Here is a 15953-nt window from a genome sequence, read left to right as displayed (position 1 = left end):
ATGTATGTTTGGATCTGTTTTTAGGGTTTGAAAAGTGTAGGGACCACATTGTCTGGTTTTAGTTGGAGTTATGTTTCGATTTCGTACAGAATTTGAGTAGGGACCACCACAGTTTTGTTGTTTTCTTAGTTTCGAGCGTTAGAAGCTTTAAATACAAAATAATGGGGGGACCAATGGTGGTTGTTGTCTGTTATTGGTTTTGTGTCCTTTTGTATTTGTCTACTGTTGTCGCACGAAAATGAACAACGATTAGATACCTCGGGCGGTTCGATCCAAGGCCGGACCAAGTGACCGCGCCCGGGCCAAAAGTGGGAGCTCGTAGACCGAGCTGCACCCTCCAAACCCTGAGGTGTGTTTTGGGGGGTGTGACCGTGCCAAAGGTTGGCTGCCTACGTACCCTTTAGTAGGGATCAGGTCAGAACGTAGTTCAATTTGTATATAGGGGCTATCTTGGGCCTAGAGGCTTTGGGAATCCAAGGCTTTAGAGTAGGACCCGGCTCGTAGCTTCTGGTGAAGACTTTAGAGGGGTCGCGTGCTCGTAGCTCGAAGTTCTAGCTCAAGGGCCGAGAAGCCGGAGGGCAGTGTGTACTGTAGAAGCTCGGGTCGCAGAAGGGGAGCGCGCTCCCTCTCGTGGAGGGGGGTCCTTGTTTCTGAGCCGAGGGAGGAGGAGTGCCTGCTCTTAGAATGTCACAAGAGCACGAGAGAATTCTTCGGAGAAGGGAAGTATTGTTCTCGAAATGTATGAAAGTCTGTCTTTTCCTCCCCTAGGGGGGGGGGGGGGGGGGGTATTTATAGTATTTGAGGGGAGGCCTTGGCCGAGGTGGCCGAGGTGGCAAAGACGCTCGGCCGAGCTGGCGAAGACGCTTGGCCGAGGCGGCCGAGCTGGCGGAGGCGCTCGGCCGAGGTGGCCGAGCTGGTGAAGACGCTCGGCCGAGGCGGCCGAGCTGGCGGAGGCGCTCGACCGAGGTGGCCGAGGTGGCAGGGACACCCGGCTGAGGCAGCAGGGGCGCTCGCCCGGGGCGCCGAGGCGCGCACAGGCCGAGAGGCCGGGGTGCGCGGGAGTGTGCGCGCGGGCCGGGAGGTCAGGGCGCAGGAGTGCGCGCGCGGGCCGGGAGGCCGGGGCGCAGGGTACGCGCGAGCCAGGCGTGATAGGGCGTGCTGAGGCCCATTGGGCCGGGGGCGCAGGTGCGCGCGCGCCGGCCGTGCCGGGCCGTGGGTGCGTCAGGGCGCTCGGGCCTGGAGGGTCGGGGCCCGTTGGGCTTCCGGCCGGCAAAGCCCGGCCGGCCTTGAATCGTTTTTGAATTTCCAGTGTCCCGAAAACAACCGGTAACATTAGCCCCCCAAGTTTATGGCTTACGGGACGTAAGTCGTGAACTTTAGAAAAGAAAACGGCGTTGAGGTAATTTCACCTTCGATCACGCGTGACCGCACGCACGCATATCTTTTGTGGCCGGACCCCTGGGGGCCGGACCGGGCCGGTCGGGCAGCGAGACCCGCGTGCGGCCTGGCGTTGGGGGACTGGTGCGCGCGCGAGGCCAGCCCGTGGGCCGGGCCTTGTGTCGCGCGCGTAGGGGGAAGGAGCAGGGTTCGCTCCTCTCTCTCCTATAAATAGGAGGGTCCCCACTCACTACAACATTTACAACATTTACCGACGATTTTTATCGTCGGTAATAACCCTAAAATCGTCGCTAAATGTATTTAGCGACGATATTAGCGACGATAAAAATCGTCGCTAATTCGTCGTGCCTAAATATGTTTAGCGACGATTTAATCGTCGGTAAATATTTAGCGACGATATTAGCGACGATAAAATCGTCCGTAACTGTTGTGACGAGAAGTTTTTTTTCATTTTGAAACAGACAATTAGTGACGAATTTGTCGTCGCTAATTACCGCGGGAAAAAATCCCGCGTCAATTAGCGACGACAAAGTCGTCGCTAAATGTTGTGACGAGAAGTTTTTTTCGTTGTGAAACAGAGTTAGTCGTCGCTAATTCACGCGGGAATTTTTCCCGCGCCAATTAGCGACGACAAAGTCGTCGCTAAAACGTTGTGTGAATAATATTTAGCGACGATTTTATCGTCGCTAATTATTATTATTATAATTTTTTTTTCGTCGTTTATTATTTATTTTTTACGGTTTTTTTGTTGTGAAATTCTAAAATGAAAAATCATATAAAAACTAAATTATATTATCCAAATCAACAACTATATAAAATCCGGTTACGTACGTTTTCGGTTATCGAGAAATATGTAAATAATAAATACACAAAACAACTAATAAACCACTAGTCGCGACGTTTGCTTTGTCGTCCCGCCACTCGTTTTCCCCCTCCTCGACGAGAAACGCTCTTCTGCTGGCGCTGAAGTTCTGCAGGCTGCGGCGTCGGAGTAGACTGACTGGGTCCGCCGGGCGTCGTCTGCTGGCTGGCGTCGGGAGTCCTCTGCTGGCCGCCCGTCGGAGTGCGGACGTCGGGCGTCGGAGTGTGGACGCCGGCCATCGGAGTCTGCTGGCTGTGGGATGACGGAGCCTGCTGCGAACTCTGCGGAAATTAGGACATGAACGAGCTAAGGTTGAGGCCGGGCACCTGACTCTGTATTGTCTCGGTGAACGCGGCGAGGGTCGATGCCAACACCTCCTGCGAGACATATCCTGGTTGCGACGTCCCAGCCTCCGAACCGTAGACTTCGGCGACTTCAGCCGCCATCCGTGCTCCCTGTGGCACCAAACGTCTGACGCCGGTCAAGTGATCAGTCCGCGAACCCATAATATCGCGGATCGCCTGCTGCTCTAGGACGAAAATATCAACGTCCGCTCCTTGGTGCTCAGCCTCCGCTCGCAACGTGTTGAACCTAGCGACCAGTCGATCCTGATATAATTAACTAGTTAGTATATATTAATCGAAAAATAAGAAAAATAAATGTAAACTTACATAACGTGCGGAGGCTTCAGGAGTCAGCCATTCAGACTTGTCGGACTGATGTTGGCGCTTGTAGTTCGCAAACAAGCTCTCGAATGCGCCTGTCTCGACGCTCTTCTGCATGTAAACAAAACTTCAAGTGTTAGATAATTTTAACGATTTGATGTATCATATAAACATAAAACTTACGTTTTTCATGCGGTGGGTCGAGAACCCAATCGTCCCCTGTCGAGTCTTCGTCTTCTTCTTCGCGCGATTCGCCTTATTCTTCGCTTGTATAGCCTGTTGTAATATAAGTAAACGTACACGTAAATAACAAATCGTTTAATAAACATTCGAGTAACGTAAATGATTCGATATTACCTTAAATTCATCGCTCGTATATCGTTGTATCAGCGTCTCCCATTCGGTGTCGAGCTTAACGGTCTTCGTATTCAGCGACCGCGCCACCTGTACGCTGCTCTTGCAGTCGATGTCGAACCACGACCGCAATGTATGCCTCCAATCGCGAAGACGAGTCTTCGCGTCTCGAATGATTGCCGCATCGACAATCGCCTTCTTCTTCCCGGTTGCATCACCATCGACTCGAATGTCGTACTTGTCTCGAATCGCTGCTCGGATCTCGGCCTCCTTCGCCGGCCCCACGTTCGCATTCGTCTACCTTGGGACCGTAGGCGAGATCTTGTCTCGGACGACCAACCCGAGCGTGTTCGCAAACGTCGCGAGATCCGGATCCATCTCGCGCTCTGGCTGCAAGAACGACTGAAATTCCTCGTTATAAATAACGACTTCCTTCACCCCGGGGCGCCGTGCACGCTCAGATCGAAGCCCGACCGTCGGCCCACGCACGGCCGGTTCGATATCCTCGTCTTCTTCTTCGACGCCATCACGTACGGGCGCCGACTGGCAATAATTCGGGAGACGGGCTAAGAAGTCATCCCCGCCTCCGCTGCCTCCAGCTCCTATAGCCGCAGCCATCTGAAATTCAAAAAAAAAAATATTTAGTTATGCATTCTTAATGATTTAAATCAGTTAATTTAGTAAGTAAATGAAAAACGTTATATACTATCAATCATCGTCGTCTGACAAATCATCTTCTTCCATCAAATCTTCGTCCTCAGTTTCTTCATCATCGATAAACTCTTCTTCTTCAATATTTTCCAACAAGTTCACTGCGTCGTTGCTCACGGGCTCTGGTATCGCAGACTGATGACGCGTTGACAGTGAATCTAAATCTAACGGTTCTACTGACAACTGAACTGAAGACGAAGATTGACCAAGAATGAGGTCAATATCAGGAAGATCTCACACATTTCGATGATTACACTCTTCGACGATTCGCCAATCAGGACCATTCAAGTTATCTTCCAAGTAGAAAACTTGTTTCGCTTGAGTTGCCAAAATAAATGGCTCGTCTTTGTACCATTCTTTTGCCACATACACGCTTGTCAAGTTATTGTCGTTGCGTGTCCTTTTCCTCGGATCTTGATCACCGAACCAACAACATTGAAATAAGACGACGCGACAATTGTTCTGATACGTCAAGACAATGACGTTTTCTACTTGACCGTAGAAGTCGTGACCTCCTTCACTTGGTACACATACCCCGCTATTCTGAGTCGTTCTTCTGCTATCACGTTGACGAGAGATAAATTTAACCCCGTTCACTACACAACACGGATACGTCTGTGGTGCGAAATGTGGTCCCAATGCCAATGCATATAATTCGGAGGTAACGGATAATCCGTCTTGACTCATGCTAAATACCTACATACAACCATTAACGAGTCGGTTATTAATTATCTCATATTCTTTGAGTTTGGTAGTGAAATACCTTTTCCCAAAACCACTTTGGGAACTCAAGTCGATGCGCTTCTTCAACATCTGGCCGACATTCTAATTCCATGAGATCTATGTGTTCACTGAAATAAAATTCATGTTCATTTAATACATCACTTCGTATAAATATAATTCAAGTTCATTTATTTCACTCATTTACCTCATGAAATCGTCAATTTCGGGACAATTTCGTAAAATGTACCACTCAGCGAGCAATCGTATATTCTCATCTAAGCGTATCGTGGTCATCTTCCCGTAAGGCCGACAACTTGATGACTGAAACACCGATAACTCCCGTTCGACACCTTCGAAGTTAGACGCGACGTCTGTTCGTTGGGGCATGTTGAAACGATTCTCAACGCCTTCTAGATACCTTGAGCAGAATGTCAATGCTTCATCTACAACATAGGCTTCGGCAATTGAACCCTCTGGTCTAGCTCGATTACGCACAAAGTTCTTGAGCGTTCCAAGGTATCTCTCAAATGGGTACATCCACCGCATATGAACTGGACCTCCGTTAATTGCCTCCTCCGGTAGATGCATTACCAAATGAACCATGATTGTGAAGAAATCAGGCGGGAAAATTCGTTCCAACTTACACAATATAAGCTTCACATCCTCTTGCGCCTTCTCAATGTCTGAAATTACCAGCGTTCTAGAGCAAATAAGTCTGAAGAAGTTGCAGAGCTCTATTATGGCATCTCGAATTGTTCGCTCAAGAAAAGGACGAATAGCAGGAGCCAATAGGCGCTGCATAATCACGTGACAATCGTGAGACTTCAAACCCGTCAACCTCCCATCCGCGGTAACATTCTTCTTCAAATTCCCCGCAAAACCATCGGGAAATCTGACAGATCTCAAGAACTCAGTAAACCGCTTCCGTTCTGAAGGTGTCAGAGTGTATGACGAAGGCGGTTTCATCCATCTATCTCCTTCTTGGTATAAATGAAGCTCTGCCTTATGTTCCAGTCCGCCAAAGTCAACCGCGCCTTATCTGTGTCTTTCGTCTTCCCCTCGATGTTCAGCAAGGTACCCAGAAGATTGTCACATACATTCTTTTCTATATGCATTACATCGAGGTTATGCTTCAGCGTAAGACTCGACCAATACGGCAACTCGAAGAAAATACTTTTCTTTGTCCAATTCAGCTCACTCGCATCGCGCTTTCGTTTCTTCCCGCCGAAGTCAGGGTGCTTCCCCTGGGTTGCATCTCCCACTAATCGCAATCGTGTTTGCAAACGTGAATCGACTCGTAACCCATACCAAATCGACGCAATTTCGCCTTTGCTTCATAATGTGACTCTGGAATCGTGTTGTCGATCGGATGAGATTTTTTCAGTACTTTCAGAAGCTGATCAAACGACTTATTCGTCCACTTGTTCATCACTTTCAAATGCATCAACGTGACAACAAATGAGAGTGACGAATACTCCGTACAACCCGGCCATAATTCTGTGTTCAGGTCGCTGACAAGGTCATCGAACTGTCCACTCTGGTATTCTGCATTCGGGTCAATACTGTCATCGTCACCGTCTACGTCGTTGTGATCTAAGATATCGTGTACAGCATCAAACATCCCTCCTCCTCTGTACTCCGTCTGATACCGCATTACGTCATCTTCTTCCTCCCCGTGAAAGTTCCACCTCGTGTAATTCCTCTTAAATCCTCTGATAAAGAGATGATTCTCTATATCAGGAATTTTTTGCATCAACACGTTGTTACACCTCTTGCATGGACACTTAACTCGTCCTTCGACATTTACGTGTTGTCGGGCCATTGCCATGAACTCTGTCATGCCAGCCGCAAACTCAACGCTTAAACGTTGGTCCTCGATTATCCAATTCCTATTTGGATAACTCATTTTACCTATAGATTGAACATTTCAAAATTTAGTAGTTTTCGGATTTTATTTTATAATTTCACGATCGATCCTACCGAAATTTCGGCAGAACCTCTCCTATAAACTTAACAACCCGGCATCAAGCCTTTAACTTTAAAACCTGCATAGAAACATCCTAAAACTAACAATAAATCCAACCTCAGTAGTTCGATTATTAAAATTCATAATCCAAATCAACTAATTAATTTCACATTTTTAATCATTTCTAACAAGAATTAAATACAATTCCATTTAATTTACATAAATTAACTAATTGTTTTTACATGTTTTTACATAATTTTACCTAATATAATTACTTATAACTAATTTTAATATTTATACCTAATATTAAAATTTATAACGAATTTAAATATTTGTGTAAACAAAACTAATTTAAATATTTAGAAAATTTATAACAAATATATAATTCAATAAATATAAATTATGTAAATATAACTAATTAAATCATTTACATTTATAACTAATTAATTCATTACCATTTATAACTAATATATAAATAAAGTTATATATATATAAATAACTAATAATTAATATATATTTATATATATATAAAGTTATAAAAAAAAAACTTACCGATGTCTGTGGGGAGCGGGGAAGACGGCGGGGAAGCAGGGAAGCGGGGAAGCAGCTACGCGCGCGGGAAGGCGTCGGCGGGGAAGCAGCTACGGCGTCGGCGGCGGAGCGCTGGAGTAGTGGTGGAGGAGCTGCAACGGGAGAGACAGAGAGGTGAGGAGAGAGATGTGAGGAGAGAGAGAGAAGTGAGGAGAGAGATACTTACCGGCGAGGTAGAGATCGGCGTCGACTGCGTTTGCGGCAAACGGCGGAGGAGGCGCACGGCGGAGGAGAGGAGAAATCAGAGAAAAATGGGGATTTTAGGGTTTGGGAGCGAGTGAGGGAACCAGGTCGCGATCTGGTATTTAAAGACATTTAGCGACGATAAAATCGTCGCTAATTGATTAATAATCGTCGCTAAATGAACTTACATTAACCAGACATTTAGCGACGATTAAATCGTCGCTATTACTAAATTTCACCCAATTAGCGACGATTTTATCGTCGCTAAATCGATTCGTTTTAATTAAATGGGAGGGATTTTTCCCTCTTTAAAATTCGTCAAAATTCGAAAACATTTAGCGACGATTATTTCGTCGCTAATTATATAGCGACGATAAAAAATTATTTAGCGACGATAAAATCGTCGCTAAATGTTTTCGTCTTAATTAAATTGGAGGGATTTTTCCCTCTTTAAAATTCGAAATTAATTCAACATTTTTAGCGATGATATTTTCGTCGCTAAATGAATTCAGAAATAATTAGCGACGAATTTATCGTCGCTAATTATTTTCCCGCGAACTTAGCGACGACAAAAAAGAATTAGCGACGATTAAGTCGTCGCTAATTATCTTTGCCGCCAAACTTCAATATTTTTCGCACCAAAGAATTAGCAACGATTTTATCGTCGCTAAAAGGGTGATTAGCGACGATTTATTAGCGACGATTAAGTCGTCGCTAATAGTTTCGTCGCTAAATGTGTTATTTCTTGTAGTGGCTCTTTCTGTTCACACTGGCGGCCCGCGGGTAATCGGAAAATTCCTTTGAATTTGAAATTTCTCCCGGGCGGTTGACTTTTTTCCTTTTTCTTAATGGGGAGTGAGCTTGTTTCCTATGTTGATGATCCCAAGGTTGACCCTACCTCACTACTACAAATTAACATATTGGGTGCGGAAGGGTATTAGGTGCGACATGTCGCACCTAAATGTCGCACCTAAGAACATATTAGGTGCGACATGTCGCACCCGATAGTCTTCCAAGCGCCTAAAAATTTCGCTGATGATTATGGCTATCCGATGCGACTTTGTCGCACCTGATATGCAATTGTCGCACCGGATACTATTGGGTGCGACAGATGTCGCACCTAATACCATTGGGTGCGACTTGTGTCGCACCTAATGGGTTTAAAAATTTAAAACGGTCAGAAATTCCCCCCGAATATTTTGGGTTCTGGAATTTCACATTGGGTGCGACAGTGTCGCACCTAATAGTCATATTAGGTGCGACACTTATGACTATTAGCTGCGACTATGTCGCACCTAATAGGTTTAGGGTATTTTAAATACCCGAGCTTCTTCTTCTTCGCCCAAACCAACTCTCTCACTCTCTAACTCTCTCTTCTCTCTCTAACTCTCTCTCTCTCTCTCTCCGACGCTCGTCCCCGGCGCCACCAGCCCCGCCTCCAGCCCGACGCTCGTCCCCGGGCGACCAGCCCCGCCTCCAGCCCGACGCTCGTCTCCGGCGCGACCAGCCCAGCCTCCATTCCCCGGCGCCGTCCTCCAGGTACGCCTCACACTCTCTCTCTCTCTCTGTCTCACTCTCTCTCCGTCAATCTCACTCTGTCTCTCTCCGACCAGGCCCGACCCACCCGACCAGGCCCGACCAACTCACTCTCTCACTCTCTAACTCTCTCTTCTCTCTCTAACTCTCTCTCTCTCGCTTCACCGGAGACGAGCCGAGTCGTCGTCACCCTTCACCATTCACGCGTTCCGGCTGAAGATCGAGACCGAGTCACAGTCTCCACGACCCAGCTCCGGCCGGTAATCTCTCTCTCTCTCTCTTTCTCTCTCTCTCTCTCTTTCTCTCTCTCTCAGTGTACCTCTCAATCTCACTCTCGCTGTCTCTGCGAGCCTCGCTGCCTAAAACAGGCTCTCGCTGCGAGACAGTCCCTTCGTCCGAGGACGTCTCAACACAACCCCGAGCTTTTGTCCGTTGCTCCGTCGCTCACAGCCTCAAGCCACCGTCTTTGCTCGTCGACTCTTCAAGAGGTTAGTTCATTTATTTATATTCTTATATGTGGTCTAATTAATTAGAAAGTTAATTAGATAGCTAGTTTAGTTTAGTTAGGTTAGTTTTATATGTAAATTATAATTTGAAATGTTAGTTTACACATTTTAGTTGGTTAGTAATGATATATTGTAAATGTTATGTTGATTTTAGTAATGTTAATTTGAATTAATTTAATAATATGTTTAGATTGTATAGTAACATGTTAAATTTAATTTAAACTTATTGAAAATTTATTGCAATGGAGCTACGAAGGTTCAATTTAGTATTTAGTATGTTAATAAGATAGTCTTGGTTGGTTATATATGTGTTTTTTTTAATTGCAGATTTTGGTTAGTCAATATTTTAGGGGAAACTCTGCCGAATTTTCAGTAGAATAAAACGTATTTCTCAAGAAAATTAACTCTTTTGATAATATATTTTAACGAATTAACTAATTTGTCGAAATTGGTTAACTCGTTAATGAAATCAGTAGTGAATTTGTATATATTAACGAATTCTAACCATTTTTCAAAATTAATACATGTCAATCACAATTTCTCTTTCATTCTTACCAATTCGCTCTCGAATCTTTCAAATATTAACGATCCACTATCAATTTCCTAACAATTCATCACTCTCAATTTCATAATAATTCACTCTAAATTTCAAATATTAACGATTCACTCTCAATTTTACCTCTCAATTTCCTAATAATTCATTCTTACAAAATGAATTCTAACGATTCAGTTTTATCCCCCGATTTCCCGTCTCATTCAGAAGAATGTCAAATCCAAGTAGGGACTGGATTACCGAGAACAATCGGTTGAGTTTGCAATATAAAACAGGGGTTAACGAGTTTATCCGCGTTGCAAGCAGACTCCCGAACGAAAGCGGTCATTATCGTTGTCCTTGTAAGTCTTGCAATAACGTGAGATGTCTGGACATCGGGGTCGTAAAGAATCACCTTTTGAACAAGGGGTTTACTCCGGGATACACCGAATGGTATCATCACGGCGAACGTCGAATGGTAGAAGATGCCAGCGAAACTAACCAAAGAGGAGTCGGTGGATTGCACGATGCTCTCCCTGATATAATGGATCACGAGGACTTCGACGATTTTACGGATCCGACTCCGAGTGAAGTGCGTGCAGATGAGCAAGTGGAAGATTTGTTCGCTGAGTTGGAAGCAGAATTGTACCCTGGGTGCAAAGAGTTTTCGTCTTTGTCGTTCTTGGTTTCGTTGATGCACATCAAAGTCACGAACCATTGGACGAACAAGTCGTTTACAGAATTGTTGCAGCTCTTGAGGAAGTCTCACCCAATTGGTAATCGAATTCCGGAAAAACACTACGAGGCAAAGGCGAAGCTGAAGCGTTTCGGCATGGGATACGATATGATTGACGCGTGCATCAACAATTGTGTGTTATTTCGAAAAGATCTCGAGAAAGCTGAAGTGTGCCAAATTTGCAATGAGAGCAGATGGAAGCCAACGGGGAAGAATGTATCACAAAAGATATTACGATACTTTCCCTTGAAAGATCGATTGAAGCGATTGTACGCTTCTCGACACACGTCGCTTGAGATGCAGTGGCATGAACGAGATCGCGTCAAAGAAGAAGGCGTTTTGCGACATCCGGGCAGATGGTTCGACGTGGAAGAATCTAGATGAGAGACACCCAAATTTCGCTGCAGAGCCTCGTAACGTACGTCTGGGACTAGCTTCTGATGGGTTCAACCCGTTTGGGGAAATGAGTCTAGCGTATAGTATGTGGCCCGTGGTACTAACTGCGTACAACTTGCCACCTTGGTTGTGCATGAAAAAAGAGTACTTGATGCTAACGCTTTTGATACCTGGACCGAGCTCACCTGGAAAAGACATGGACGTGTTTTTAGAACCACTAGTTGAAGAGCTGAAAGAATTGTGGGATAATGGATTCCAAGTGCGAGACGGGGCGAACGATGAAGTGTTTCGGTTGCGTGCCGCGCTTCTATGGACGATAAACGACTTTCCGGCTCGATCGTATTTGTCGGGATGGAGTGGCCAAGGGTATCTTGCTTGCCCCACGTGCAACATTGAGACGCCATCTATGAAAATTAGAAACAGGATTGTCTACTATGACCATCGTCGATTCTTGCCTACGCCTCACCGATTGAGGAAAAGCACTGATCACTACGTAAATCGTCACGAGAAGCGCCGGAAACCTGTCAAGTTTACTGCGCAAGACATACTCGATCAGTTGACTAGTGTGTCTTCCACGAAAACCGGCAAGAATATCGGTAAACGAAAACGTGCTGAGTGCGAATTGAATTGGACCAAAAAGAGCATCTTTTATAAGTTGTCTTACTGGTCAGAATTGGAGTTGAAGCACAACATGGACGTCATGCATATAGAGAAGAACGTGTGCGAGAATCTTCTCGGGACGATGCTCAGCTTGGAAAAGAAGAACTACGATACGGAGAAGTCGAGATTTGACTTGATGGACTTGAAAATCAAGTCTTCTCTGCACTTGAGACAACAAAGGAATGAGTGGTACAAACCGCTAGCAGCGTACACGTTAACGCTTGAGCAGAGACACCGGTTTACCGAGTTCCTTCAATCTGTTAAATTCCCAGACGGGCTCGCTGGAAATTTGAAGAAAAATGTAACTGCTGACGGGAAGCTCACAGGTTTGAAGTCGCACGATTGTCACGTGATCATGCAGAGGCTGTTGGCTGATGGTATTCGCCCTTTTGTGCCAAAACCGATACAAGAGACGATCTCAGAGCTCTGCAAATTTTTCAAGTTGATCAGTTCTAGAACCCTGAGAGTGGACGATCTCGAAAAAGCGCAAGATTCAATCATTGAGATATTGTGTAAGCTTGAGATGATATTTCCGCCAGCTTTTTTCACGATCATGGTTCACGTGACAATTCATCTACCAGATGAAGCGTTGTGTGGCGGTCCGGTGCATATGCGATGGATGTACCCAATTGAGAGATACCTTGGAACGTTAAAACAATTTGTCAGAAATAGAGCTAGACCCGAAGGCTCCATTGCGGAAGCGTACGTTGTAGAAGAGGCATTGACATTTGTTGCAAGGTATCTCGAAGATAAGAAAACTGTCGATGAAGTTCAAGTGCGGGAACTTAGTGTTTTTCGATCTGAAAACTGTGTGCCTTACGGGATGATGAAGCCGATAGTTTTAGACGACGACCAAAAAGAGAAGGCGGAGTGGTACATTTTTACCAATTGTCCAGAAATCGATCCGTATTTGATGTAAGGGATTCTTTCATTTAAATATGTACATAATCTAGCTCATTGATTTACATCTAATTACGTAATGTTAACAGTGAGCATTTGGAACTTATACAAAATAACTCTGAAGCGGGAACTGCAGATTCTGATCTCGAAGCAATGCACAGAAAAGAATTCAAAATTTGGTTTGCGAAAAAGGTAAACCGAAAGGATTCATTTGCGAAAAATTGCTACTAAAATTGCTAATGACATCATCTTAATTTGTATATTCCAGATTTATGACATGAAAGTTAGTGGTTCCGAGTGTCTGAAGAACTTTACGCGTTGTCTACGGGATCTATGCAAATTGCTCATCAGTATCCGAGTTGCTTTGTGAATGGCGTGAAGTTCATCACTCGTCGTCGTGATAACCAACGAATCACCCAGAATAGCGGTGTTTGTGTGCCCCTGAATGACTTCAACTTTTACGGTCGAATGGAAGACGTAATCGTGCTGAACTATACACATAACTGTCGTGTCGTACTGTTCAAATGCATATGGTATGGTGACAAGTACAATGCATGACGTATAGTGCACGTTGATAAGACCACCGGAGCAACGAGTTCGTATACCGCCAAAGAGTGGTTTACAGAAGAGCCGTTAATACTCGCGACTCAAGCGAAACAAGTGTTTTACATCCAAGATCTCGTTAAGGGTCGCGAATGGGAAATCGTTCAGGAATGCAATCAACGTGGGATATGGGACATTCCTGAAGTTGATCCGACCACTTCAGCATCGATTCCATTGATAATAGAATTGTCAAATATCGACCGTCTTAATCATCGACACGAAACTGCTACGGCCGAGCTTGTTAATGTCGTTGAAGATGATGAAGAAGTGGATGAAGAAGATGAGGCGTTTTCCGTTTTTGAGGGAGATGAATGACTAACACCATGTAATAACCATGTAATAACCGTAGTCGTCGAATAGTAATTACATAGTAATTAAAAATACTAACTACAATTCATTTTGCAGGATGTCTACTTCAGGTCAGGACCCATCAGGAGGAGAGCGTGACCCCCCGCAGATGCCGAGGAAGAAGCGGGGACCAACGACTGGCGTCGTTTCTGCGAGAGCTCGTGCTGGGACCCCTGGAGCGAACACAGTTCGCTACGATCAGAATGCGCAGGCGTTCTACCAAGACGTCAGGGAGCAAAATCCATTGATCGGGACGTTCCAAAACCGATTAGGAAACCTGATCAAGAGTACCATTCCGGTCGACCTCCCAGACTGGAATCATGTGCCTGCGCAGAGTGTGGCGGCTCTTATGAACTCGATTCATAACGAGTATAACTTCGTTTATGCACATCCCGAGAGTGGCGAGCTTGTGCCTGCAAATCCTATTCGCAACGAGATTGATATGGCTATCATTCGCGATGCGAAGAGGATGCGTCGTGGCCAGAAGTCAAGGTTGTCGCAGCTCTTCTTCAAGACATTTTGCGGGAGTAAGGATCTCGCTAAAAATGAAACTCCCGATGGCTACAACCAGGAAGCCTGGTTGAAAGCAATAGAGGCGTTCGACTCGCCAGAGCATAAGGTATGAGTTGAACTTCCGATGATTATTCGAATTTCTTAAAATTAAACTTCACGTATTTATGTCTTGCAGGCGAAATCTCTCCGCAACCGGGAAAATTCGAAGATGAAGAAGACGAAGGCGAGGCAAGGCTCGCTTAGTTTTTTTGGTCATCGCTCGAGGAACGTAAGTCTCTTAAAATTAATATGTAATATATATGTGATTCATATTTTAATGTTGAAAAATTACAGCGAAAAGAAGATGGGAGTATAGGCTCGGCTTTAGCGATATGGTTAGAAAAACACCAGGACGCCAAGGGATCGTGGACGACGGACTTCGCGAAGACGCAATACGTAAGTTAATTTTTTTTTATTTACTATATTTAATTACTTTATTTCTTCTTATCTGATAAGTTTTTTGTGGTTTTATTTTGAAGGATCAAGTCACCGCCCAGACGATAGATATTTTGCGGCAAGCGGAGGAGCAAAACATCGTGATCTCCCAAGAAGATGCGGAGATGTACGCGATGCGCGATGTTTTGGGAGTGCGCAGAGACTGGGAAGTCGGTTTAGGGCCTTCGATCCCAAGGTCATCGTTGGGTGTTGCCCAAACGCTAGATGGAGGCTCGTCAAGTTCGTCATCTCAGACCGATCCATTGGTTGCCGAGATGCGAGCTCAGATGGATGCCCAACAAGCCGAGCTGCAACTGATGCGGCAACAGATCGCCTTCCTCAGCCAGCAGCACAACCAGCCTCCCACGACTCCTCAACCTCCGCCTGCATCGCAACCAGGTGGGACGGATCAGCAGACGCCAGGTTCCACGCCGGGTTCTATGGATTACTTGCGAGACCGTCCTTACGGAAGCGGCGGAACGAGCGGCAGCGCGTCAGGCAGCGGTGGACGAGGACGCGGAAGCGGTTCTCGAAGTTCTGGCAACTTATTCGGTAGAGGAAATTCTACTATCGATAAGTTTTATAAGAAAAAAAAATAGGAATTCATTTTTTTTTTCGTTTTTTGGAAAGAATTTGTATTTTTAATTAAGAATTCTATTTTCAGAATATTATTTCTAATTCATTTAGAATTTTGTTTAATTAATATTATTTGAATTTTTATTTTTAATTCATTTAGAATTATGTAATTCATTTTTATTTTGTTAATTTACTTTTTTTAATTTTGTATTTTTTTTAATTAAACAAACATATTCGGTGCGACATTGTCGCACCGAATACCATGGCGCGAAAACTTTCAGGTGTGACATGTCGCACCCGATATGCATTTACCCGCCAATTCTATAAAATTTGGCAGGAAAATAACTTGGGCATTAAGTGCGATAAGTCGCACTTGGAAGTGTCGCACCTAATGGGGTACCTATTAGGTGCGACATGTCGCACCCAATACCTTCTGCGACGGGGTATCAGGTGCGACATTGTCGCACCTAATGTCGCACCTAATAAACCTTTAGGTGCGACATTTGAGGCATTGGGTGCGACATCTGTCGCACCGGATAACGTCTTTTGTCCTAGTGCCTGCCCTCTCCCAAATTTTGGGGGGACGGCCAAGGGTCCCTTTGAGGAACTCGACGGGATTCCCATCTTTGTCGAGGAAGACTCTGGCGCGGCCGACCAATGGCTCGCGGAGTTGGAGACCGATGCCGCGGCTATCGCCGAGCTGGCGGGGCCCGGGAGCGG

At 45.3% G+C, this 15953-nt stretch overlaps 1 protein-coding gene across 1 annotated transcript; it reads left to right on the top strand.

The window, feature by feature from the left end:
• Positions 1-7233: 7233 nt before the first annotated feature.
• Positions 7234-15464, top strand: LOC149393882 (uncharacterized). Its single transcript, XM_089618201.1, has 3 exons — positions 7234-7464; positions 14517-14618; positions 14702-15464. The coding sequence occupies exons 1-3, from the start codon at positions 7234-7236 to the stop codon at positions 15254-15256; spliced, it is 888 nt and encodes a 295-aa protein (XP_089474327.1). The 3' UTR covers positions 15257-15464.
• Positions 15465-15953: the final 489 nt, after the last annotated feature.

This window comes from Urtica dioica, chromosome 6 (genome assembly GCF_054948205.1).
Source record: "Urtica dioica subsp. dioica isolate 48M chromosome 6, U.dioica_male_clone48M_v1_H2, whole genome shotgun sequence".
NCBI classification, from domain to species: Eukaryota; Viridiplantae; Streptophyta; class Magnoliopsida; order Rosales; family Urticaceae; genus Urtica; species Urtica dioica.
This window is presented reverse-complemented; position numbering and strand designations above follow the sequence as displayed.